The 27812-nt window shown below is 36.9% G+C and overlaps 1 protein-coding gene across 1 annotated transcript in view; it reads right to left on the reverse strand.

Annotated features, from left to right (window-relative positions):
• Positions 1 to 18625, reverse strand: part of RhoGAP54D (Rho GTPase activating protein at 54D) — a 129900-nt gene extending 111275 nt beyond the window's left edge. Inside the window, exon 1 of the mRNA XM_090390070.1 lies at positions 18427 to 18625. Within this exon, the coding sequence (XP_090246196.1) occupies positions 18427 to 18625 (199 nt within the window). The remainder of the gene's footprint in view (positions 1 to 18426) is intronic.
• Between the last annotated feature and the right edge of the window lie 9187 nt (positions 18626 to 27812).

Consider the following 27812-nt stretch of genomic DNA (forward strand, 5'->3'; position numbering starts at 1 on the left):
TTTTAATTTATTTTGATTTTGTTATCGTTTGCTAGTTTCTTTAACCCTCTTTTGGTGATATTTCACGTCTTTCGGAACTGGTACCTCTCGGGGGGGTACCGCTAAATTAATATGTAATTGGCATTATCCTAAAATTTGTATAGTTTTTGTTAATTGGATTTAAAACTTGAAATTATACAAGGGTTTCTGGGCTACTATTTATGTCTATTCTTTCTTTTCATTTGTTTGTTCATTTGTGTTATTTTTATGTTAATTTTCGCTCTACAGTTTTTGCCATACTACTGGCCTACGTTTTATTTTATTTAATTTAAAATATTGGATGTATTTCAGCTTCATATGGAGGAATTGCATGTTGCTGCCTCTAATGAATGCTTAATTATTTATTTATTTATTCACTTTATTATAATTTAACTTATGTTAATATTTAATATAATTCAATGATAGTATATATATATATATATATAAAATTATTTTTATGTGTAGAATATAGTAAGTATACATATAAGTATCGAATTTAACTAATGCTACTAATGAAAATACGGTGTACCCTGGGAGCGATATATGTGTTGAACAAAGGGTGGAAGAAAGGAAAAGAAAATAAGTTTAACGATATAAAATGAAAAGAACCAAAATGCAAATTTTGAAAAAACAACGACCAAGGTAGAAATAGCATTGCAGTATCTTTCATAATTTTTGTGTCTTCTTCAGAGGTCATCCACCAAAATTATGAAAAGGACAGCAATACTCTTACTTCTGTTTCTGACATGTTCTGTATGTCAAAGAGCACGTGTAAGAAAACGCGTGGTAAAATCTAAAAAGAATTTTGAATACAAATTTTGAATAAATAATTAAAATCAAGTTATGCAAAACTATTATGTGTTACTAAAGTATTACATAGCCCAACTACATATTTCTAATTTAATCATCTTTTTACTTTACTAGATTCTACATTTTATTCTCTGTGCACCATTAGTTTACCGAACGCTATACCAGAGCACTATTTTTCTTACTATACCCAATCTATTTTTTCGCCTTAACAAAGTTTAGCTGCCTTCTACTGCTACTTTGTCAGCTATTATATTTCTTAGCTATCCTGGGTGTTTGAGCATCATGTACTTAATCTTAGCCTAGTGCGCTCCACCGCCTACGTAAATTCATTACATAACATACAGACACCAAAATTCATCTAACACTAGGCGCCACTAGTGTATCTACGCATATATACACACGGGTTAGCCTCCGGCACAGTCTTTTCTGTCAACACGACCAGTAGCGGTAAGTCCTTGTCATTCGGTCACTCCTTTCCTTTGTCTTCGCCTATTTCACTTTCATAGCGGTCTACTTACTTCTGTAAGGTCATCCATGTTCTGTATGTAATACTTTAGTAACACATAATAGTTTTGCATAACTTGATTTTAATTATTTACTCAAAATTTGTATTCAAAATTCTTTTTAGATTTTACCACGCGTTTTCTTACATGTGCTCTTTGACGTACAGAACATGTCAGAAACAGAAGTAAGAAAGAGTATTGCTGTCCTTTTCATAATTTTGGTGGATGACCTCTGAAGAAGACAAAAATTATGAAAGATACTGCAATGCTATTTCTACCTTGGTCGTTGTTTTTTCAAAATTTGCATTTTGGTTCTTTTCATTTTATATCGTTAAACTTATTTTCTTTTCCTTTCTTCCACCCTTTGTTCAACACATATATCGCTCCCAGGGTACACCGTATTTTCATTAGTAGCATTAGTTAAATTCGATACTTATATGTATACTTACTATATTCTACACATAAAAATAATTTTATGTATACATTATGGTTGTAGGCTACCTTTGCGCTTGCAGTGTCCCTGATCCATAATTCATATTATCGCAATTCTAATCCATCTAAATCTTAATTTTCTTCCCCCACACATACCATACAGCTTCTCTATTTATTTTTATTTTTATTATTCGTAATTATATATATATATATATATATATATATATTAATATGAGTAATATGGAAAGAAAATTAATAAATTGTAACAAGCTGTAACTAATACTTATGGGCCAATGCAGTTGCTAGAGCAGTTATGCATTACAACCATAATGTGTATAAAATATTTTGTATAATATTGAAGATAATAATATAGAAGGTAATTCAAGCAGACAATACCAAGCTGGATTTAAAGAAACACTGGGGATATAAATATAAAAAAAAAATATATATATATATATATATATATATATACACACACACACACACACACACACACACACACACACACACATAAAACTTATCGTTGTCTACCCACAATCTAGATGACTTCAACTGGGGCCAACCACCCAGACTGAAGGTAAAAAATGACAAAGAGTTCTCTGTTTCTGTAATGATCAATATCTGCTAAGATATATAAAATATAAAAAATCCAGAGATTAAGTAATTTGAATCTAAACCAATTTAAAGGTAGTTAAAAATTTTTGAATCAAAAGGAAGATATTATAAATGTAAGCATATATTGAACATCGTTGACCCGACAGAGAACATAATTTAATAATTGAATAAGAATAAATGTAAAGTATAAGGCATATCTACCGTATCCAGGACATAATGTAACAACTAGTCGTTATGAAATTATAATCCCCTCTAGTGAGTATATATGTGGTGACCCCTATGTGATGGATATGGTAAAAATAAATAAATAATTGATTAATTAATTAAAGTTAAGTTAATGCAAAGAGAAACATGAAAGTAAGAAGAATAAAAACTAATAGAGTAGGAATAATAGAACCTGAACTCCATAAAGGCAAAAATATAGTAGTACAAATAGGAGAAACTATTTCTTATTTGTACTACTATATTTTCTCCTTTATGAAGTTCAGGTTCTATTATTCCTACTCTATTAGTTTTTATTCTTCTTACTATCTGCATGTTTCTCTTTGCGTTAACTTTAATCAATTAATTAATTATTTATTTTTACCATATCTGTCACATAGGAGTCACCACATATATACTCACTAGAGGGGATTATTATTTCATAACGACTAGTTGTTACATTATGTCCTGGATACGGTAGATATGCCTTATACTTTACATTTATTCTTATTTCAATTATTAAATTATGTTCTCTGTCGGGTCAACGATGTTCAATATATGCTTACATTTATAATATCTTCCTTTTGATTCAAAAATTTTTAACTACCTTTAATTGGTTTAGATTCAAATTACTTAATCTCTGGATTTTTTATATTTTATATATCTTAGCAGATATTGATCATTACAGAAACAGAGAACTCCTTGTCATTTTTTGCCTTCAGTCTGGGTGGTTGGCCCCAGGTGAAGTCATTTAGATTGTGGGTAGACAACAATAAGTTTTATGTGTATGTATATATATATATTTTTTTTTTTTATATTTATATCCCTTGCGTTTCTTTAAATCCAGCTTGGTATTGTCTGCTTGAATTACCTTCTATATTATTATCTTCAATATTATACAAAATATTTTATATATATATATATATATATATATATTAAAAAAAAAAAAAGTCTGGCTTTTTTAACTTCAGATACAAAATTGTTCTATGTATGACTTCCCTAAGAAGTCAAGAGATGCTTTCCTGCATAAACAATGGACTGCTTTACAAATTCACTCACCTTTACTCATAATTAAAGTGACCAGACATCCCTAATTATGCAGGACAGTCCCCGATTTCAGTCTTTTGTCCCGCATAGCAAACTGTCCTGGACTGGACATGTAGCCTCCATACTTAATGACAAACATAATGCAAATCATTTGCATTATGCTTGCTGGGAACCAATGGTACAACGGAAAGAGCTTTTTCGATAGTAAATAAGCTGTGGACGTCAACAAAAACACAGCTGACCGTAGAAACACTGAAAGCAATACTACAAGTTAAGTGCAATTTTGCTAATTCTTGTGAAGAATTTTACGAAGAAATAGCAAATAACACCCCAGGGGCTCACATTTGGTGAGTATGGGCTAGGCACACCCAGGGTCCTGAGCTGGATATCATCACTCTTCTCTTTCTTGGTGATTTCATTCTTTTCTACTTCTCTCTCTCTCTCTCTCTCTCTCTCTCTCTCTCTCTCTCTCTCTCTCTCTCTCTCTCTCTCTCTCTCTCTCAGGATAACTCGGGAATTTTTTTTGGCTGGTGCAGCATAAGCCTCGGGCTTCCTTGCACCATATGGCTAATAATAATAATAATGAAGAATTATTAAGAAAAATACACTCAGTTGAAAAATATATTAAATTACATTATTTAATTTCTCTTGTTTTTATTGTTAAAAGATGTATGTATTTTTATTATTATTATTTCACAGAAAAACCTAACCTTTTTTCACTAAACAAAAATGAAAATCGATTAAAAACATGACCCCTCTAATAAGTGTTTTTTTTTTCCCCTTCTGATTACAATTATTTTTCTCAGTTACATCTTTCACGCAACCTTCTGTTCATTATGTAGCATAACATGAGGGGTACTGTATACTGAATTTCAGCCTTTCTGTGAAAAAAAAAAAATAAATAAAAATAAATAAATATATATACACATGCTATATTTTTTTAAAATTTGATATTTTATTTTATAAGTTTAGTTCAAAGAAATCAATGTATTTAATTTGTATTTTGTATGTGAATATTTTTTATATATAAAAAATTTTTAAAAATATGTGTATATTGTTTCTGGGGGGGGGGGTGTTTAAAAATCTCCCCAAGATGTCCTGCATTGGAATGCTAAGAATCTGGTCACTTTACTCATAATGCTTCATAATCTAAAAAGAACTTATATTTGAAGATCATAATTAAATGAGTTCAATTTTCATCATTAAAATATCATTGACAATGATTCTCTAACTGCATCTCTGGAGAAATTGAAGCTGATCCTTCTATAATTGTGCAAGATTGCTGGAAAGATTTTAATATTCACACAGCCAGAGAAGCTATTAAAATATCCTGGGATGCTTTAATGCCAAGTGATCATGATGAACTACTGCTGTAACAAATTGTAGCCAGAACATGTTGATGAACTCTAAGGATTCTTCCGACATGAAAGAAAAAATTTAAAGGAGATTGTGAGCTAACTAGGAATGTCAAAGGAGATAGAAATTTTAACATCTATAAGAAGAGCTGTTTGTCGCACATCTGGAGATACTGTCCAATGGAGATTTAATTGTATTTTATCAACAGGAAAAGAAAGATGAAGAAGCAGAAACTGAGAATGTAGAACAAAATGTGGCTAAAAAAGTGGAACATTCCACTTTCATGCCACACTAAACTGAAATTATAAAAAACAGTTAAGAAAACAAGAGAAACTTTAAAAATGATAAATGAAATTAATGCTAGAATTGTCCAGGTTGATCCCCTTGTGGAACGAAGTCAAAATCTATGAAAAGAAAAATTAAAGCTGCTGTATTACCTTTTAGATGCAGTTCTCGAAGCTGATTTACATCTCTATTGCATCAACCTCCACCATATCAATTTTTTCCATCAACTAATCACTCCTATTCTCATCAATGTGTTAATTGGGAACTGGGCATGTAAGGTCTTTGAGACCCCACATGGTTTCTGTGCTTCCATGCTTTTCTCCTGGTTGTTCCATACAGCTGAAACTTCCAGCACCTTTCAACAAAAGTGTTCATTACTTTCTCCACCAAAAATTCCAGAAACCTCTTTTAGTTTTCATGAAAACAGGAAAAATGCAGGATCAAGTTAAGAATATTTCTGATAATTATATGCATGTGCTCAAAAACAAAAACTTAAAATTAGTGTCACTCTATTAGTTATTGCAGCACACTTGCTTTATATTTTATGGCAGTGCATCCAGTACTTACCATCCCTGGCTTTGTGTCATGGAATAATCTGGCTGGCATCCAATTGTGGAAGCATGCAGGTTTTTTGATTGACATTTTGCTCGCTGTCAGTCAAGATAATAAGGGAGATGATATTCAAAACTCCTAAATAGCACAGATGATGAGAAACATGTCTAAAGTGCTGCCAAAGGTGGTTTTATTTAAAACAAAAATTAAAAATATCTTTTTAATATAAAAAAATGGATTTTTCACAGTTGTGTTCATAACAGATTGAAAACAGATGTGGCAACAAAAAGTGAACAATTTTGAATTATTTATTGCCAATTTTTAAGGTTATAAATGATAACTTTTTCCAAGTGTATTTACAATTTTCAAAAAATACTGACATGGCCAATTACGGATTACAAATTAAACTCCGTGTGGTTTACTGATGATTAAACACTTATGGCATTATATATAAGTTTGTATAACTTTTAATATTGACTGTTCCTATTCCTATTGTTTAGAATTCATTTTTCTCTGTTTTCTAACATCTGGAATGTAACATGCCTTCCTTTTCCCATTACTTGAACCAGGAGGTGTATGAGATTATATCTCATACACCTCCTGGTTCAAGTAATGGGAAAACTTTCTTTCTCTACCTTCCAAACTATACAGACGTTCAGTAAAAAGTAGCGTCCCTTAAAAATTGTCGATTCAAGGTTAATGACTGAAACTTTCTCTACCTTCCAAACTATACAGACAGTTTTACTGCAGTGGTTTTGAAGTGGAATTTTATGGTTTCATAGAGTAACTGCATGAAAGCACCTGTCAGGTGCCACACTACCTTCATTGCAACTATTTTTGTTTAGTAGTCATGCAGTACCTCACAGGCTCTTCTCAATTTTTTTTATTAAAATGTGTGTGTGTGTGTGTGTGTGTGTGTGTGTGTGTGTGTGTGTGTGTGTGTGTGTGTGTGTGTGTGTGTGTGCGCGCGCGCGTGTTTGCACAGGCGCATATGTGTGTGCGTGTGCACATGCGAGTGGGTGTGCACATGCAAGTGTGTGAGGGTTATCCCAACAGTAATGCACAAAGCAGTTAATTTAAAATGAATTTATTTTATAACATCATTTACATTAAAAATCTCCAATATCTCCAATATGACTACTTCCCAGTGTTCAATTCCTAAAAGCTGTTTAACTGTCTACTGAAGTTAAGCTGTGTGTCAAGCTTTAGAAGCATTGAGTGCAGCCATGACGTGTGTCATCATCATCATCAGCCATTTTCAATCCACTGCAGGATGAAGGCCTCTCCAGCAACTTTCCAGTTCCTTCTGTTTTGAGCACTGGCCATCCATTTACTACTCAAAAACTCATGAATTTCATTATCCATCTCCGCCTTTGTCTTCCAGGTTTTCTTCTAGCCCCTCTTGGGTACCATTCTGTTATTTTCTTAGTCCATCTGTCATCATGTCTTCGAGCTATGTGTCCTGCCCAAGACCATTTTAGTTCTTTAGTTTTGATAAGAATGTCCTTTACTTGAGTTTGCTGCCTAATCCATGTGTTTCTCTTCTTATCTAACAGTCTGATTCCCAATATAATTCGTTCCATTCTTCACTGTGTAGTTCTTAGCTTCTCTTCCATTCTTTTGGTGAGTGCCCAAGTTTCACTTCCATAAGTCATGGTGGGGAGTATACATTGATTCATTATTTTACGTTTCAGACAAACTGGGATATTGCTCTTCAGTATGTGACTATATTTCCTGAATGCTATCCATCCAAAATTTATTCTTCTCTTGACTTCCAGCCATTTATCATTATTACAGCTAATAACTTGTCCCAGATAAGTATATGACTCCACCTTTTCAATTACTGCTCCTTCAATCATTATTTCCCTTTCCGTGGCATACTTGTTCATCATTACTTTTGTTTTAGCCATATTCATCTTTAGTCCAAAATCCTTACTAACTGTGCATAACTGATTAAGATTTTCCTCTAATTCTTTGGGATCGTGGCTTATGACCACAATGTCATCTGCAAATCGTAAATGGTTTAGGTACTCTCCGTTCACATTGACTCCTTTCTGCGACCAGTCTAATCTTCTGAAAGCTTCCTCAAGGGCAGCAGTAAACAGCTTCGGAGATATTGTGTCTCCTTGTCGAACTCCTTTCTCGATTTTAAATTTGCTACTGTCTTTGTCTAGTCTAATAAAGGATGTAGCACTCTCATATATTTTCTTCAAAATCATAATATATGGAGTATCTATGCCTTGTCTTTCCAGTGCCCGAAACATTGCCTTATGCTGTATGGAGTCAAATGCCTTTTCATAATCCACAAATGCCAGGCATAATGGTGTTTTATATTCATTTGCTTTCTCCATTAGCTGTGATATTACGTGAAGGTGATCCATAGTTGAGAATCCTGTCCTAAAGCCAGCTTGCTCTTTCGGTTGATTCTCATCAAGTATTCTTTCTAAACTGTTAGTAATGACCCTTGTGAACAACTTGTAAATATGGGATAACAAGCTAATTGGTCTATAATTTCCAATTTCTGATTTATCTCCTTTCTTATGCAGCAAAACTATGATTGCATTATTCCACTGCTTAGGCATCACACCTTTTCTAATGCACTTTGTGAAGAGCCTTGCCAGTTTTTGTGTTATGTCTCTTCCTCCCAATTTTAACAACTCTACAGTAACTTCATCTTCCCCCGGGGCTTTCCGATTCTTCATTTTCTTCAATGCATGTTCTACCTCATCAGGAAGAATATCGGGTATGTCGTATGTGTTGCTACTTTGCAATCCATGTTCCCCACTGCTGGTATCATTCCCTCGCTCCTTGTATAATTCTCTATAGTAGTCTTCTGCTATTTGAATTATGCCTTCTCTGCTGTTTATAAGTACACCATCGCTATTCTTCAGTTTCAGTATCATTTGCCTTTCTGTATTACTGCTCATGGCTGCTGATTTAAATCCTTTGTTTTCCCTTAATGCTTGTTCTACTTTTCTTGTGTTAAATCTTCTTATGTCCTCTCTGAGTCTCTTTCTAATGGCTTTGCATAACTCAGTATACTCAATTTTCTCCCTGTCAGTGTTTTTCTTGCTCTTCATTTGTCGTCTTTGGTTCATCATGACAAGTGTTTCTTGACTAATTTTTTCTTCTTTGGATTTCTGTTTCCCTATAGGTTTCTTGGGCTTTATCACTTTCAGAAAGTTGTAATATTCCTCGTCGATATCTTGGTCCTGAGAAGTCTGCAGAAGCTCAAACTTGTTCTTAAGTTCCAGTACATACTGCTTTTTCTCCTCCTCTGTTATTTCAAAGACCTTTGTATTATTTACTCGAGTCAGTTTTTTCCTTTCCTTTCCTACATCTATATCAAGTGTACATCTTACCATTCTGTGATCACTTCCAACATTTACCTTATTCAGGACGGTAACATCATTCACAATATATCTTCTGTTAGTGAGGATGAAGTCGATTTCATTAGTTGTTAATCCATTTGGACTCTTCCATGTCCACTTTCTGTTCACCCTTTTCTTGAAAAAAGTGTTCATTACTGACAGTCCTTGAGATTCTGCAAATTCCACAAGTCTTTCACCTCTTTTATTTCTTTCACCAATTCCAAAATTTCCTATAGTTCCTCTTTCTGTGCTGTTTTGCCTTTTTCCAACCTTAGCATTGAAGTCCCCCATAATAATAGTGTAGTGGGTTTTCTGCTCATCTAGAAGACTCTCAATTTCAGTGTACATTTCTTCAACCTCTTCATCATCATGGCTCGATGTTGGTGCATAAATCATTATAATCTTTAGCTTGTACCTCTTAGAAATCTTGAGTATTAGTCTTGACACCCTTGGTGATGTACTTTTGAATTCCAAAATGTTGTTTTTTAAATCTTTATGGACCAGAAACCCAACTCCACCTTCACTCCTTTCACTGTTTCCATTGGTGTACAGCAGATTTCCACTTGATAGACTTATAAGTGACTCATTTTTTCTTCTTGTTTCAGCCAAACCGATGATATTCCAATTCACATTTTCTAATTCCTTTTCCAGCTCTAATATCCTGTCTTCACCGATGAGTGATCGTACGTTATAACAGGCCAAGTTCAATTTCCGTGCATGGCAGCCTGGTCATACCCAGAGATTCTTAGCACCATCTGCTTCCACTCTGATCCTCTCGCTGCCGTAAGAGGGAGAGTGAAAGCTGCTGGGGACTGAGGGCCATTTGTATTGTTGTGCTCTCATTGCTGGAGGGTTTGGTCTTTTCCTCTTCACGCTGACCAGGCGTCTTGAAGAGAACCACTCTACACGTTCGTTGCCACCTAAGTGACGTAACAGGGCTTACCATCGAGAAGGTGTGCATGAGTGGATTTTAGGGAGGCAGGCCAACCGGACTTCTCCTAAATCTTCTGTAATAGAGAGATATTGGATCCATCAGTGTTTTAGGCTGAGTGTCTGATAACACACAGGATACCTGTTCCCCTCTAAGCCCCATGACGTGTGTCATGGCTGCACTCAATGCTTCTAAAGAAATCTTTAGCTTGGGGAATAGATCTTAATTGCAAGGATTTATATCCTTGCAATTAAGGTAAGAGGTAGAGCTTTCCATTTGCAATTGATAAAAACAAGCTTTACAGACTGTCTGTGATATGAGGCCTTGTGTTATCATGCAGTATGAGCAGGCACCTCCGTAGCCAGGTGGGCAGGATGCTTCTTGATTAGATCGGGGTTCGAGCCCATGCCCACCAAATACAGAGGATATGGAAAGGTCAGGGAATGACCACCGCATATCTCCCGGAGCAATATGGCCTTAGTTGCTAATGCTCCTAAAAAAAAAAAAAAAAACCCCAAATAAATAGCAGTATGAAAACACCAGCTTCCAATAACTGCAGCCCCTTCTGACGAATTTTTGAGCTAATTTTTGAAGAAGAAACATTGCACAGTAGTCTCCAGTTACTAGTCTTCCAGGCAGTCCATGATCATTGGCAATAATGCCCTAACCTCCCCACAATCAACAAAGGATACTTGTGATCATAATTTTTTTTCAACAGTACAAAATTTAAAAGAAGATAAAAAAGTTACATATGAACCTTACGTATCAGCACTAGCAAATGATAAAAAGAAGCATGCTTATAACAGCATAAAAAAAAAACATTGCCCAATGCATCTGTTCATCCCCTGTAATTATTTGTCTAATTCTTCCTTAAGTTTATTCCAGCTACTCACTTTCACAACAGAAGATAGTTTGTTCCAACAATCAATTACTTGCTGGCTGAAAGCCAATTTTCACACATCTATACGTGTGTGAAAATTTTTTTTTCAGTTTATTGCTGCAAATCTTTTTCAATTTGAAAAGAAATACTACGAAATGCTCTTCAAAGTATAGGCCTAAATGGATGTCAGATGAACTGATGAAAACTTGTGGCAGAGAAGAAAAGTGCATGGAATGCATATAAATTATTGGACAACACAGAAGCCTATGGTAGATATAAACTGGTCTGCAATCAAGTCACAAAGGAGGTCAAGCAAGCGAAGGCAAATTATGAGAAATGTTTGACGAAGAATGCAAACAAAAATAGAAAACACTTCTTTATTTATGTAAACACTAGAAGGAATGGGATGAATCAAATTGGATAAATCAAAATGCAAAGTAGTGCATATGTGTAGCAGTAACTCCAGAGTAAGGTACTGACTGTGTGGCACTGCACTCAGGTTAGTGTAAATATGAAAGACCTGGGGGCAATTGTGCAGTCAGATATGAAGTTCTCTGAGCAATGCAAACAGGCTGCCAGTACAGCTCATGGGGTTTTGTCAATGATATACAGGAATTTTGCTAGCAGGGATAAGGAGGTGATTATCCCATTGTATAAGGCAATGATCAGGCCACATCTTGAGTACTGCATACAGGTCTGGAGGTCTCATTTTAGGAAGGAGGTGGAGCTGCTGGAACAAGTACAGAGAAGGCAATGAGATCACTGAGTGGAAAAAGACCAGTTCTGCAAATTGCAGTTCTGGAGACTGGGCACCTGCGAGGTGATCTGATTGATGTGTTTAAGGCTTTGAATGGGTTGATCAAGCTTAGTGCTGACAGGATTCTTCCTCTTGCTCAGACCACACACAAATTCAAATTGAGGAAGAACAGTTGCAGAATAGATGTGCAGATGTTTGCCTTTATTATTATTAGCCATATGTCACAAGGAAGCCTGAGGCTTATGCTGCACCAGCCAAAAAAATTCCCGAGTTACCCTGAGAGAGAGAGAGTCACCAAGAAAGAGAAGAATGATGATATTCAGCTCAGGACCCTGGGTGTGCCTAGCCCATACTCACCAGATGTGAGCCCCTGGGGTTAGCCAACAAGTAGTTGATTGTTGGAACAAACTTCCATTTGTTGTTGTTCAAATGACAATTTAAATAGATTCAAAGAAGAACTAGACAAACTATTAGACAGAATGAATAAGTGAAATGGGAGAGGTGTCATGGTTTTTTTTTTTTTTTTTTTTGACTGATGCTGTATAAGCTTGCCTTCTTACATCATTTGCCACTGCTAATGCTAATTTAAGTTTATACCCCCTCACATGCATTATAAGAGAAAGAGTAAGAATGCCATCAGCATTTAATTTACTTAATCCAGTCAAAGTGAAATGATATTTTTGAAAATGAAAACTGAAGGCTGTAACGAAAATTTTTTTTACAATAGTAAATGATAATAGTAAAGAGTGGGCAACTTGGTTTAATCCCATCTCCATAGATGGGATTAAACCATGACTAGACATGGTTCTTTTTTTGCTGAGTTAAGGGAATTTGGAATCACTGGTACTTGTGGATTCCCAGAAGATTGGAACCATCTTTCTATGAATGTGTTCAGTATTGTGACTTGAGCCAGCCTCCGTAGCCGAGTGGGCAGGAGCGGGAGTGCAGTAGCACACGCTCTTTGAGTAGACCGGGGTTCAAGCCCCTGCTTGCTGAATACGGTCGATCTGCCAACCCGCACTGGACCAGCGTGGCAGATTATGGTCCATTTCCCTCAGCATGAATTGTTGAGGAGGCTTCCACCCTGCAGTGGGTTGATAATGGCTGCACTTTACTTTTTTACTTTTATTGTGACTTGAGGGGGCAATTAATTGAAGAAGCTCCTAATCTCTACTCCCTTACTCGTGGATGTGAACAACTGTTAGTTCGTAAAAAAGATTTTTACGCACTTCAAAATTTTGCAGTCCAACTATTCAGAAGGAAGAGTTGCAGTTGGAGGAGCATGAGCCAGATACTGAATGACAGTTCCAGATGCCTCTTCCACTAACAGGTGATTTTGGAACAATTGTTGAGGAGACCACTGATGCTTTTGTATTGGAGAAATTGGGACTCCAGTGGAGGATTAGACTACCACAATGAGCTTGTTGGAAGGCATTGGTGTTCCAGGGACTATATGTGGAGATTGATTGCAGTATTCCCCCTTTCCTGTTAACTGCTTGTTACTGGTAATTTTCAGGTTTGAGGAAAAGTTGACATCTTCATTGTGACCATAATTCCTGGTTGAGCCATCTACTTCCTGGATTGGAATCCTCATTTTGAATCTTCACAGTGGACCTACAAGTGTCAATTGGATCCTCAGAGATCATCACAACCTTACATTGGGACTTTATAGTATCAGATACCCTCATGGTATTGCATTGTGATATGGACATACATTGAGAACAAATTGATCCTCTACAAAGGAATCTGAGATAACTGTACATCAACATTGTTAGTGGTAGAGCATTGTAAATAGATTGCAGAAATGCTGGGAAAGCTGGCTGGGACTGCATAGTACAATAAATAAATAAAAAAATCCATTCAAAGCCTTAAATACCTCAATCAGATCTCCATGCAAAAGCCTAGTCTCCAGATTGCAATTTGCTAAATTGCAGCCTTCTTAGTAAGTATCATTTTGCTCCCCTCACTAATCTCATTACACTATTCTGCAACAGATTCATACCCTTCCTAAAATGAGGCCTCCAGACTGGTATGCAGTACTCATTATGTGGCCTAACCATTGCCTTATACAATGGGATAATAAATTTCTTGTCACTGCTAGCAAAATTCCTATATATCATTGACAAAATCCCATGAGCTGTCTTAAGAGCCTATTTGCACTGCTCAGAAAACTTAATGTGGGACTGCACAATTACCCCAAGATCTCTTTCATTCTTCACCTTGAATGAAAGAGATCTTGTGGTACCACCTATTGGTATTATTCTGGGAATACTGCTACCTACATGCATTAACTTGAATTTATCAAAGTTAAACCTCAACTGCCATTTCTTAGCCCAGCTGCCTAATTTTTCTAAGTCTTGTTGCAGTATACATCTTCATTGTTGTCCAGATTGGTTAGACAAGATCTCCCCTTAGCAAATCCACACAGTGATTGGTATATAACTGCATTCTTCTTAAGATGATCCAACATTACTTCTTTAACCACTTACTCCTTTGATCCCCTTTGTGAATACAAGAGACCTTTGCACATCTCCAATCTGTAGGATACCCCTGAACCTAAGGATGCTCTCATAACTGTGGCCAAAGGCCTGCTCTTTTGCCAATTCTTTTAATGTAATTGGATAGATCTCTCAGCCCCATCCCCCCCAAGGTGCCTTGTTTACTTTTAACTTCAACAATCAATTTCTCCTAAACTTTCCCAGTTTCAACTCCCAGTTTCAACTTTTTACTTCTGGTATTCCTGTCCCTAAAAACTTCTTCACAGGTAAATGCAGATACAAAATATTTATTTAGTTTTCCAGCAACCAGAATAAGGTCATCAATAGTTATGCCATTCATATACAGTAGACTAATGTAATTTAGCTATTCCCTTCTACTGTTAACATAAGCAAAGAATTTTCTTTCCTAGTTTTCTTTGCATCTTAGCCAAAAATTTTCTCATAATCTGCCTTAGCTTGCTTAATTCTTGTATTGACTAGACTAGTTCATATGTACTGTAGGTGTCTTTGTTTCCTGATAATTTATAATCGACCCGTGGATTTTTGTTCTCTACCACGAGTCTCATCAGTTTATCTGACATCCATTTAGGTCTAAACCTTGAGGAGTATCTCTCTGTTTCTATAAAAAGCTTAGTGGCTTTTATAATTACTTTACTGAATGTTTCCCATTTTAAATCACAGTTGGTAACATCATCAGCTGGTCCCACTGAAAGGCCTTTTAAAAATGTCTCAAACCACTGTAGTCTCTTCCACAAAAGCAAAATCCCTTTCCTTTACTCTTAACAATAGTTATTTCTTTAAATAGATCCCACATCAATGATCACTGCCACCTAGTGGTTTCTTTATTCTGATTTGCTGGCACACGGTATTATGAGTAATCATCTGTATGATTGCTCATAATACTCATCACAGTCATTTGGCCTACAACATACTCCTATTCTCATTTTTGTTTTCCCAGTGCTTATGTCACACCAAACTGACTGAACATTGCACTGATGACTAAGATCAACTGGGCGTACCAGCTTAGATACTATATACTTCTTAACTAAGAACATAATCCCTGCTTTCCCCTCTTGTCCTGTTTGTTCTTTCTTTACATGTTGTACTCATCATATTCAAATTCTGCTTCCCTTACTGAGTGGCACCACATTCTGATATTCTTACGATGCCCACATTTGATAACCTAACCAATACTTTAAATTCATCAATTCTGTTACCGCTAGCACTGGCAAATAAGCAAGTATATGTACACCAGTTTTTGCTCTTTGTAACCCAAACACAGCCTTGTATTTGCTTATCTTCACATCGTGTTATACAGGACTAAGAAAAAGTACAAAAAAAGGGGATTGCATTCCAAAAGCTAACAAAAATATACTATTTTGTTAACAAAATGCTAACAAAACTAACAAAAATACACTATTTTGTTAACAAAATGCTAACAAAACTAAAAAAAATACACCATTCTAGATTTAGCATATCTTCTGCTCTCTTTAAAAAATCAGTAATCTGGTTTTGTCTGCTTTTGCCTAATAAATCTTTGTGAATTTCATCGTACAGAACTAAGCATTTTTGAAGCTCCCTTTGAACTTGGACTACTATTGTTCAAGAATATGCATTCAAAAAATAAGATTCTAATTGCTTGGCTAACTTTATGCATTCCTGTATGATTTTTAGTGTAAAATTTGGAAGTTTAGAATTTTCCTCTGTGTTATCATCCTCTGAATTGATTTGGTGGAAATGGCATCCTCTGATGCCATTTCCACCAAATCCACTTCGCCGGCCTCTTTTTCTACAGGTAATCCTTGAATGTCTTCAGTAATCATATCTTTTTTCATTTTTTTAGGAGCATCGGCGACTAAGGCCATGTTACTCTGTGTATATTGTCTATAAATTGCATGTGCCCTGAGGTCGATTTTCTGTTTTGCTGGACGAAAAACCAGAGTTTCTGGGAGAAAAAATCCATGCTACTCTTGCCTGAGCCCAACAAACTCAGCCATGTTGTGAAAAAGACCCATAAAAATTCCTCCTGTCATCAACGGGATTTGAACTCGGGTCTTTTTCAGCTGGTGTGGAGAGGTGGGCGATTCTATCAACTATACTCCCACGAGGGTTTCAGTAGTCGTATCATCAAAACGTAGCAAGTTCTACTATCGCACCGATTCTGTTTTCTGCCAGTTCGATAATATTTCCTGAATGAACTGACTCTGGCCATACATTTTTTCAACACGCACCTGTTGACAATTTTACTTCTTTCAGCAATAAAGCTATGATTCTGATACAGTCCACAATTGAGAAATGTTTCCATGCTTCCATTACTTCAACAGATTTGGAATCGATTTTTTCCAAAATCCATTGTAACGATTTTCTGATGTAATGAGTTTTAAAGATGGATATAATGCTTTGATCTAATGGCTGAATAAAAGAAGTTGTATTAACCTAGTACAACTGTTGTATAGGAACATAACTTCAACTTTTGGATGGCCTGGTGTGCTATCCAATAGTAATAAAATTTGAAATCTAGATTTTTCCACAAGTTCAATAGCACAGAACGTAACACAGGGATTTCCCAACAAAATAAAATACAGAGATTTCTCGATAATTTTTTGACTAGCGAGTCAACAGCAGGGATTCAAAAAGAGTGGAAATGTTGAAAAATTACATCCAACATAATAGCAGGGTTTTCCTCACACAAAAGCTCAAAAATACCCTGTTATGCGAGGTTTACCGAAATTCTCTACCCGTGTTAGAGCGAAACCGTATTATATAATGTGCGAGGATTGCCGCAAATTATCAATCATGTTAGAGCGAAATCGTGTTGTAGAAGTACTGTGTTATACGGGAGTTGCCTTTATATATAGATTTTTAGAAGGGATCTGGCTGGAACACTTTATTTTTCAAATTTCCCAACATAAAAGTTTACAGGAATACAACCATAATTTTAATATTTTATTTAGTTGAGTATAAAGTGTATAATAATTTTAAATTTTTTTAAAATACTTTAAAGTAGCTAAACACCTTGTTATACATAAGGAATGAGATCATTCCTTATAACTTTGAAACATGCTTTATTATTATTATTATTTTATTATTAGCTATATGGTGCAAGGAAGCCTGAGTCTTTTGCTGCACCAGCCAAAAAAAATTTCTGAATTACCCTGAGAGAGAGAGAGAGAGAGAGAGAGAGATAAAACAGGAGTCAGAAGTAGAAGGGAATCACCAAGAAAGAGAAGAGAAGAAAACACCTTGTTATACATAAGGAATGAGATCATTCCTTATAATTTTGAAACATGCTTTATTATTATTATTTTATTATTAGCTATATGGTGCAAGGAAGCCTGAGTCTTTTGCTGCACCAGCCAAAAAAAATTTCTGAATTACCCTGAGAGTGAGAGAGAGATAAAACAGGAGTCAGAAGTAGAAGGGAATCACCAAGGAGGAGAAGAATGATGATATCCAGCTCAGGACCCTGGGTGTGCCAAGCCCATAACTCACCAGATGTGAGCCCCTGGGGTTATATTTGCATTACTGTTTTTTTCAAAATTATTCCTAAACATATAATAAAGGAAACTTAAAAAGGGGGGGGGGGTAGATATTCAATAAAGCAACCTAGTTATCACACAATATAACTGCAGGGTAAAATTATATTCAGTTCCCTAGGACATCTACTTGAAAGTTTCCATGATACAATGCACTGCAAGAACTGCCGGACTTCTCACAGAGCTCAAACAAATAAACAGCCTGTGATATGGCAGTATCAAGATCTTTTGACTTAAAAAGGCTAAGATTATTATTATTATTATTATTATTATTATTATTATTATTATCCATATGATGCAAGGAAGCCTGAGGCTTATGCTGCACCAGGAAAAAAAAAAAAAAAAAAAGTTCCCGAGTAACCCTGTGAAAGAGAGAGAGAGAGAGTCAAAAGTAGAAGGGAATCACCAAGAAAGAGAAGAATGATGAAATCCAGCTCAGGACCCTGGGTGTGCCAAGCCCATACTCACCAGATGTGAGCCCCCGGGGTAATATGACTGTAGACGTCATTTCAACAAGTTAAATAATGCCTTATAGTGTTAAAATGACTGATGGTATTTATACTTCCATAATCTTTCAACAAAAGTTTTGTTAAAGAACAGATGAATAATCTAAAAAAGGTACAAAGATGCTTACCTTTCTGTTTTCGATTAAAGTAACCAAATACTTTTTTACTCTTTAAAACATCTTTATAATCCAAAAGAGTTGCAAACTGTTGATCATTTAGGTCCAAAACAAAAGATAAATGCATTCGACAGAGAGTAGAAAACTTCTCTGCATATTTGGACTGAAAGTCTTTAATCATCTTCAGTTTAGGAGAACACTCTAGCTCCATGATATATCCACTGAAATTACAATAAAAATAAATAATAATAATAATAATGTAAATAAATAAAATTAGAAATAAAAATAACATTTTGGTTAAAATAAAATTTGGTAACATAATTTTGGTGATAACATAATAAATAAATAAATAAAATTAGAAATACAAATAACATTTTGGATAATACTGGACAGAAACATTCAACGTAATGTCTCCAATCTGTTTTTTTAATTTACTTCATAATAAAACTGAATATTTTGGACTGAAAGTCTCTCCATAACACCCAACAAGTTTAAATTTCTGTTGAGAAAAGTAACAAAATACTTTCTTTCAAAGCATAATTTAGCCTGCTGGAACCAACAGATAAGCCTGTAGGTGTGAAGGTAATTTTGACCCTATTAAATGATTTACAGAGCAATTTTAAAATACAGAAGAATTAAAAGTGTCAGAAGAGCTTTGGTTCTGCAAATTGCAGTGCTTGGAAACTTGTGGGGAGACCTGAAGTGTTTAAGACTGTAAATGGATTAAGTAAACTTAATTACGATGGTATTCTTATTATTTCTCAGACCACACTCAAAGGCGCATAAACTTAGATTGAAAAAAGGATGGCTGTAGGATAGACATGCAGACATTTGCTTTCAGTCAGAGAGTAACTGACTGTTGGAACAAACTACCATCTTATGTTGTGGAAGTGGATAGTTTGAATATATTTAAGGAAGAATTAGATATATTATTAGAGAAGATGGATAGATTAAGTGGGTTTTTTTTTTTTTTTTTTTGGCTGATGCTGTATAAGCTTGTTTCCTTGCATCATTTGCTTACTACTGTTACTACGGCTAATAATAACAATAGTAGTCAAACAAACAAGCAGCAGTTTCCAAACTGTGCGCTGCAGCAGCCCAGGGCGGTGCAGGATATTTTAAATTGTCGAGGGAAACAGTGATATTCGCCATCTGTTGGACACTGCGCAAACTACTAACTCGAGGTATTTCACAGTTTCAACATTACTTATTAAGTTGCTTGGACCTAACTACTTAATAAACAGAACTGTTAGGTATTTCTTTTGGCCTAGGGACACCGCAAAAAAATTACTGACACACTAAGGGCACTGTGAACTGAGAAAGTTTGGGAACCTCTGCCCTATGCATTTAATATACTATAAGTACAGGTCACTATTGAACAAAAGCCGAGAATTAGGGTTGAATTTGAAAGTGTCTGCAATTCTGCCCAGACACGATAGGAGGGAGTATATGATGAGAGCCTTGTCGATCAATTCGGCCCTGGAAAGATTGTGCAAGGCTCAAGGGGTAGAATTTTTTTCAGCCTGGACTGTACTTGTTAACAGGAGAGATTGCTTCTACAGGGATGGGATACACTTAAATAGAAAGGGTGCAAGAATATTTGCTGATGCTATTGAGGTAGTGTTAGGTGGGTCGGAAAACTGCTAGCTTGGGGGGAGACAAAGACCAATAGATTGACAGTAGCCACTGGCAGAGGTGAAAGAGATTCTTGCACTGCTTCTATTAGAATGAGCAGAAGCCTGGAAAACAAGATGCATGGTATTTCAGAGACTGCTGGGAGCCATTGCGGTACAAGTAAACACATGGGTTGTGTTAGGGTAGCTAAGAATAGAAACAGGTGCAGGTATACTTGCGTGTACACCAATGCTAGGAGTTTAGTAAATAAATTTGATGAATTTGAGGTATTGCTCAAAACATCGAAGGCAGATATTGTTGGGATATCAGACACGTGGTGTCACACAGATATAAGGGATGCAGAACTGCAATTTGGGGAGTACAACGTCTACAGAAAGGATAGACAGGATAGGAAGGGGGGAAAGGGGTTATGCTATTAGTTAAGAAACACATAAAAACCAAGGAAGTGAAGCCAGTCGACATCGCCGGACAGTGCAGTGTTGAGTCAGTTTGGTGTGACATAAGCATTGGGAGATCAAAATTGAGAGTAGGAGTGTGCTATAGGCCTAATGATTCTGATGAGTATAATAAGGAACTGTACAGGGAAATAGAGTGGGCCAGTAAATCAGAGAGTCTTATAATGGGAGATTTTAATTTCCCAGATATTGACTGGAATTTGGGGGCTGGTTACTCACACACTAGCAGTGCTTTTGTGGATTTATTGGATGATTGTTTTCTACATCAGCATGTTCGGGAGGCAACTAGAGGGAGTAATACTCTTGATTTGATTATCAGCAGTGATTCTTCATGCATTAAGAATAAGATAAACTAAGATAAACGAACCACTAGGTGGCAGTGATCACAGTGTGCTGAAGTGGGATTTACTCAAAGAGGTAACTACCATTGGGGGTAAAGGGAAGGGTTATTGCTTCCGTAAAGGCAACTACGATGGACTGAGACAGTATTTAAATTCTATACAGTGGGACCAACTGATGATGTTACCAACAGCTAATTCAAAATGGGAAGCATTCAAAGAACTTATCTTGGAAGCTACTAGGCTTTACATACCAACTAAGAAATATTGTTCAAGGTTTAGGCCAAAATGGATGTCAGATGAACTAATGAGGCATATGGCAGAGAAGAAAAATGCATGGGATACTTACAAATTAACACATGACACAGAAGCCTATGATAGATACAAGTTGATATGCAACCAAGTTACAAAGGAGGTTAGGCAGGCAAAGGCAGATTACGAGAAATCCTTGGCAAGGGATGCAAAGAAAAACAGCAAAGAGTTCTTTACTTATGTTAACTCTCTAGAAGGAAGGGGATGAATCAGATTGGTCCACTTGATATTGATGGGTCAACTGTTGATGATCCTGCTCAGGTAGCTAACAAACTAAATGAATATTTTGCATCGACATTCACACATGAGGAGTTATTCAGAAAGGGGAATGCCAGAGGTGTATTCAACTCTAGCAGTAAGCTACAGAATCTTGAAATAACTGGGAGTAAAGTGGAGGAGAAACTGTTGAAGATAAACACAAGAAAGGCACCCGGGGTGGATGGGATCTATCCAGTTATATTAAAGGAGGCAGCAAAGGAAGTAAGCAAACCCTTAGCCATAATTATGAGAGCTTCCTTGGACTCAGGGGAGGTACCCATAGACTGGAAATGTGCAAATGTGACCCCAATTCACAAAGGAGGATCAAAGGCTGACACAAGTAATTATAGACCTGTGAGCTTAACTTCTGTTCCAGGAAAATTAATGGAGGCACTAGTTAAAGAAGCACTGCAGGATCATTTAAACAAGACTTCAGTTATAGCTCAGACACAGCATGGTTTTGTTAAGGGGAAGTCTTGCCTGACCAACTTGATTGGATACTATGATGCAGTCACAAAAGAACTGGATGCAGGGAATAACTTTGATATTATATACTTGGATCTTAGAAAGGCTTTTGATACTGTTGCACATGGAAGACTGCTACACAAATTGGAGCAGTGTGACATTGGAGGCAAATTGCTGCTATGGATAAAGGGGTGGTTGAGGGGGAGAAGACAGAGTGGTAATCAATGGACACTGCTCGTCGTGGACTAATGTTATTAGTGGAGTCCCTCAGGGCTCAGCGTTGGGTCCATTATTGTTTTCTGTATTTATAAACGATATTGATGATGGTATATCAAGCTTAATGTCCAAGTTTGCAGACGATACAAAGGTTGGCAGGGTTGTCAAGGACACTACTGACACTATGCTGCTGCAACAGGATCTGGAAAGGTTGAGCAGATGGGCTGAGAGGTAGCAAATGAAGTTTAACATTGACAAATGTAAAGTACTACACATGGGAAACAGCAACCCCAGAGCAACGTATCAACTCTGTGGTACTACACTGACAGTGGTAAAGAATGAAAGGGACTTGGGGGTCGTTGTGCAGGCAGATATGAAGTTCTCTGAGCAGTGCAGACGGGCTGCAAGAGTAGCTCATGGAGTATTGTCAATGATATACAGGAATTTTTCCAGCAGGGATAAGGAGGTGATTATTCCATTGTATAAGGCAATGGTCAGGCCACACCTAGAGTACTGTATACAGGTCTGGAGGCCTCATTTCAAGAAGGATGTAGAGCTGCTGGAACGAGTACAGAGAAGGGCAACAAGATTAGTGAATGGAACAAAGGGGTGCTCTTACGAAGAAAGGCTTAAGTTTTGCAAATTACAGTGTCTGGAGACTGTAATTTGCAAAACCAGCGAGGCACCAGCGAGGTGATCTGATAGAGGTGTATAAAGCCTTGAATGGTTTAAGCATGCTCAATGCTGATGGGATTCTTCCTCTAGCTCAGAAAAATCACCTGAGAGGGCATAAATTCAAATTGAGGAAAGACAGATGTAGGATAGACGTGCGGAAATTTGCCTTTAGCCAGCGGGTGGTTGGTTGGTGGAACAGACTTCCATCCCTTGTGGTGGAGGTTGATAGCCTAAATAAGTTTAAGGCTCAGCTGGACAGGTATTTTGAACGAACAGAGGGGTGAAGTGGAAGTGGGGGTTTTTTTTTTTTTTTTTGGCTGATGCTGCATAAGCTTGCTTTCTTGCATCAAATGCCTCTACTAATGCTAATGCTAATATCAGGTTAAGAGGTAGAAAATTTAGTTGCCTGGGTAAAATTATAAATACATATTTAAAATACTTACATGACACCCAAGTAGTAGGCACTTCAAAAAATTTTTAATTATATTATATTCATATGTGCAACTTAATCTGCAGACAACCTCACGAAAATTCTAGTTGGGAATCATTTTGATTCTTTTCAATGGGGTTTAAAATTTTTAACACAGAAACCACGAAAAAAAAATTTTGGAAAAATTTAATCAGATGTAAATGGGGAATGTACTAATAGCCTTGGGCAGCTGACATCATAAGAAATTTTGTTATCTGTGCATTTTATCTTATTTCCCATATGTAACAATTTCTTTATGTGAGGTTAGGTTGAGTTAGGGAAATTTGCAAAGCATATGCAAAGTGATTTGCAATTTAACCAGCATCAGCTGGTCAAATTGCAGTCACATACATACAGTGGGTTAAAAGTGAACAATCAAATTAATAGGGTTGCTTGAGTACTTGTTTAAGGTAACTTCTGAGGCATTTAAGAGTTTGTTCCAACCACAACTATATTGTATTTATAAACTACATATTCTATGATATATCAGAAGCCTGTGGTAGATATAAATTAGTCTGTAATCAAGTCACAAAGTAGGCTAGGGAAGCTAAGGCAGATTATGAGAAGTCTCGGGCAAATAATGCCAAGAAAAGCAGCCAGCTTCTATGCTTATATTAACAGTAGAAGGAAGGGGTTGAATCATATTGGGCCACTTGATGTCAATGGGTTAACCATTGATGACCCTACTCAGGTGCTAACAAACTGAATAGATATTTTGCATCTACATTCACACAAGCAATTCTTTATGGGAGGGGATGTCAGAAGTTTATCAAACTCCAACAGGAAGCTAAATGACTTTGTGATAACCGAAAGGAGAGTGGAAGAAAAATTTTGAAGCAGAACATAAAAAAGGCACCTGGAATGGATGGGATCTATCCAATTATATTAAGAGAGGCAACAAAGGAGGTAAGCAAACCCTTACCCATAATTATGAGGGCATCCTTAGATTCAGGGGAGGAACCTACAGACTGGAGATGTGCGAATGTATCCCTAATTCATAAAGGGGCATCAAAAGGTAACATGAGTAATTATAGACCTCAAACCATGAGTAATGGTTTAAAGAAGTAATGCAGGACCATCTGTACAGTAATGCAATTATACTGCAGTCACAGCACAGATTTGTTAAGGGGCAGTCTTGTCTAACCAATCTGATAGGTTTTTATGATGCAGTGATTAAGGAACTGGATGCAAAAAATAATTCTGATGTCATATACTTGGATTTCAGAAAGACTTTTGATAGTCTTGCACAAAAAAGCCCTTAGCCATAATTAGGAGAGCATCCTTGGATTCAGGGGGTTTCCCATGGACTGGAGACGTGCAAATGTATCCCCAATTCACAAAAGAGGATCAAAGGGTGATGCAAGTAATTACAGACCTGTTAGTTTAACTTCTGTTACGGGGAAAATAATGGAGTCACTGGTTAAAGAAGTAATGCAGAATCATCTAGACGAGACTGTAGTTATAGTTCAGACACAGCATGGGTTTGTTAATGGGAAATCTTGCCTGACCAATTTGATTGGATACTATGATGTGATCACAAAGGAACTGGAAAGAAAGGAATGCATATAAAAGACTGCTGTACAAATTTGAACAGGATGGGATTAAGGTCAAGTTGTTGCTATGGATAAAGGGATGGTTGAGTGGGAGACGACAGAGAGTGGTAATCAATGGACACTGCTCTTCGTGGACTAATATTATTAGTAGAATCTCCCGGGGTTCAGTGTTGGGCCAATTGTTGCTAACAAACTGAATAGATATTTTGCATCTACATTCACACAAGCAATTCTTTATGGGAGGGAATGTCAGAAGTTTATCAAATTCCAACAGGAAGCTAAATACACATCAATGATATTGATGAAAGTATATGAGGCTTTATGTCCAAGTTTGCAGGGTTGTTAATAACAGTAATAACAGTATGCTACTGCAACAGGATCTAGAAAAGTTGGGCACATGGGCTGAGAGGTGCCAACTGAAGCTTAACATTGACAAATGCAAAGTACTGCATATAGATAGGTGATACATATGGATAGCAGTAACCTCGGAGTAATATACCAACTGTGCGGTACTATACTCAGGGTACTGGAAAATGAAAAACACCTGACGGTAATTGTGCAGTCAGATATGAAGTTTTCAGAGCAGTGCAGACAGGCTGCCAGAAGCAGCTCGTGGGGTTTTGCCAACAATATACATGAAATTTATAAGGAGGTGATTATCCCTTTGCATAAGGAAATGGTCAGACCACATCATGAGTACTGCATACAGGTCTGAAGGCCTCATTTTAGGAAGGATGTAGAGCTGCTGGAATGAGTACAGAGAAGGGCAACAAGACTGGTGAGGGGAACAAGAAAGTGCTCTTACCAAGAAAGGCTTAAGTTCTGCAAATTGCAGCATCTGGAAACTAGGAACCTGTGAGGTGATCTGATTGAGGTGTATAAGGCTTTGAATGGTTTGAGCAAACTCAACGCTGATGGGATTCTTCCTCTTGCTCAAATTATGCACTTGACGGGGCATAAATTCAAATTGAGGTAAGACAATTGCAGAAAAGATGTGCATTAATTTGCCTTTAGCCAGTGAGTGGTTGATTGCTGGGTAAAACATCCATCTGTTATTGTGGAAGGTGATAGCTTAAAAAGATTCAAGGATGAGCTGGACAAACGTTTGGAGCAAATGGATAGGTGAAATGGAAAGTTTTTTTATTTTTACTGATGCTGTATAAGCCTGCTGTCTTGCATCATATGCCACTACTAATGCTAATACCAGAAGACTGCTGTATAAACCGGAGCAACGTGGCATTAGGGGCAAGTTACTGCTACGGATAAAGGGGTAGTTAAGTGGAAGAAGACAGAGTGCTTATCAATGGGCACTGCTCTTTGTGGACTAACGTTATTAGTAAAGTCCCCAGGTTTCAGTGCTGTGTTCATTGTTTTTTTTTTTTCAGTACTGTATTTATTAATGATACTGATGAAGGTATATCACACTTAATGTCAAAGTTTGCAGATGATACAAAAGTTGGCAAGGCGGTGAAAAACAGTAATAATAGTATGCTACTGCAACAAGATTTAGAAAAATTAGGTTGATGGGCTGAGAAATGGCAATTGAGGTTTAACACTGACAAATGCAAGGTACTGCACAAGGATAGTAGTAATCTCAGAGAAACTTAGCTGTGTGGAACTACACACAGTTTAGTAGAAAATGAAAAAGACCCGAGAGTAGTTGTGTAGTCAGATATGAGTTATTTGGTTTTTAGGAGCATTAGCAACTAAGGCCATATTGCTCCGGGGATATGCAGTGGTCATTCCCTGACCCTTCCGCATTCTCCGTATTTGGTGGTCATGGGCTTGAACCCCGGTCTAATCAAGAAGCATGTACTATGCACTGCTGCTCCTGCCCACCTGGCTACGGAGGCGCCAGTCAGATATGAAGTTCTCTGAACAGCGCAGACATGCTTCTGGGCCAGTTCATGGGATTTTGTCAATGATATACAGAAACTTTGCTAGTAGGGATAAGGAGGTGATTATGCCTTTGTACAAAGTCATGGTTAGGCCACATCTAATGTATTGTATACAGGCTACACCTTGAGTACTGTATACAGGTCTGGAGGCCTCACTTTAGGAAAGATGTAGATCTGCTGGAATGGGTGCAGAGAAGGGTAAACAGATTGGTGAAGTGAACAAAAGGGTACTCTTACCAAGAAAGGCTTTAGTTCTGCGAATAGCAGTGTCTGAGATCTGATCGAGGTGTTTAAAGCCTCTGATCTGGGGCGATCTGATTGTGTGTTTAAGGCTTTGAATGGATTGAGTAAGCTAAATGTGAATGGCATTCTTCCTCTTGTTAAGACTATACACATGATGGGGCATAAATTAAAGATCAGGAAGGAAGGCGAGTGGTTCATTGTTGGAAGACTTCCATCTGTTGTTATGGAAATGGATGGTCTGAATAAATTTAAAGAACTAGACAAATTCTTGGAGGGTAAGGATGGGTGAAGTGTGTGTGTGTGTGTGTGTGTGTTTTGGCTGATGTTATATAAGCTTGCTTTCTTGCATCATTTGCCACTACTATTATTACTACTATCTCCTTCTAATTCTCTGCCCTTAGTTAGGTTCAGGGCTCCACTGACACCATTCTTCTCTATCTTGTGCTTTCCTTTTAAGTCCTGCATAATTTCCTCTTCTCATCCAATCCATCATTTCAATTCTCCTTCTCCCAACAGCTCTCTTCCCACACATCTTTCCCTCAATCACTTTCCTCAACATGCTTTCTCTTCTCAATACATGTCCTATAAAGTTCTTTTGTCTTCTTCTTAGTTCTTTTACTAATGTTTTCTCTTCACTTACTTTACTCAACACTTCCTTATTACTCACCCTGTCCACCCATTTCATCTTTTCCATTCTTCTCTACACCCACATCTCGAATGCATCTAGTCGTCTAATCTCCTCTCTTCCCAGTGTCCATGCTCAACCCATTCAAGGCCTTATACATCTCAATCAGATCACCTTGCAGGTGCCTAGTCTCCAGGAGCTTTAATTTGCAGAACATAAGCCTTTCTTGGTAAGAGGACCCTTCGTTTCCCTCACC

This window comes from Mastigoproctus giganteus, chromosome 2 (genome assembly GCF_048544385.1).
Source record: "Mastigoproctus giganteus isolate SK-2022 chromosome 2, ASM4854438v1, whole genome shotgun sequence".
NCBI lineage: Eukaryota > Metazoa > Arthropoda > Arachnida > Uropygi > Thelyphonidae > Mastigoproctus > Mastigoproctus giganteus.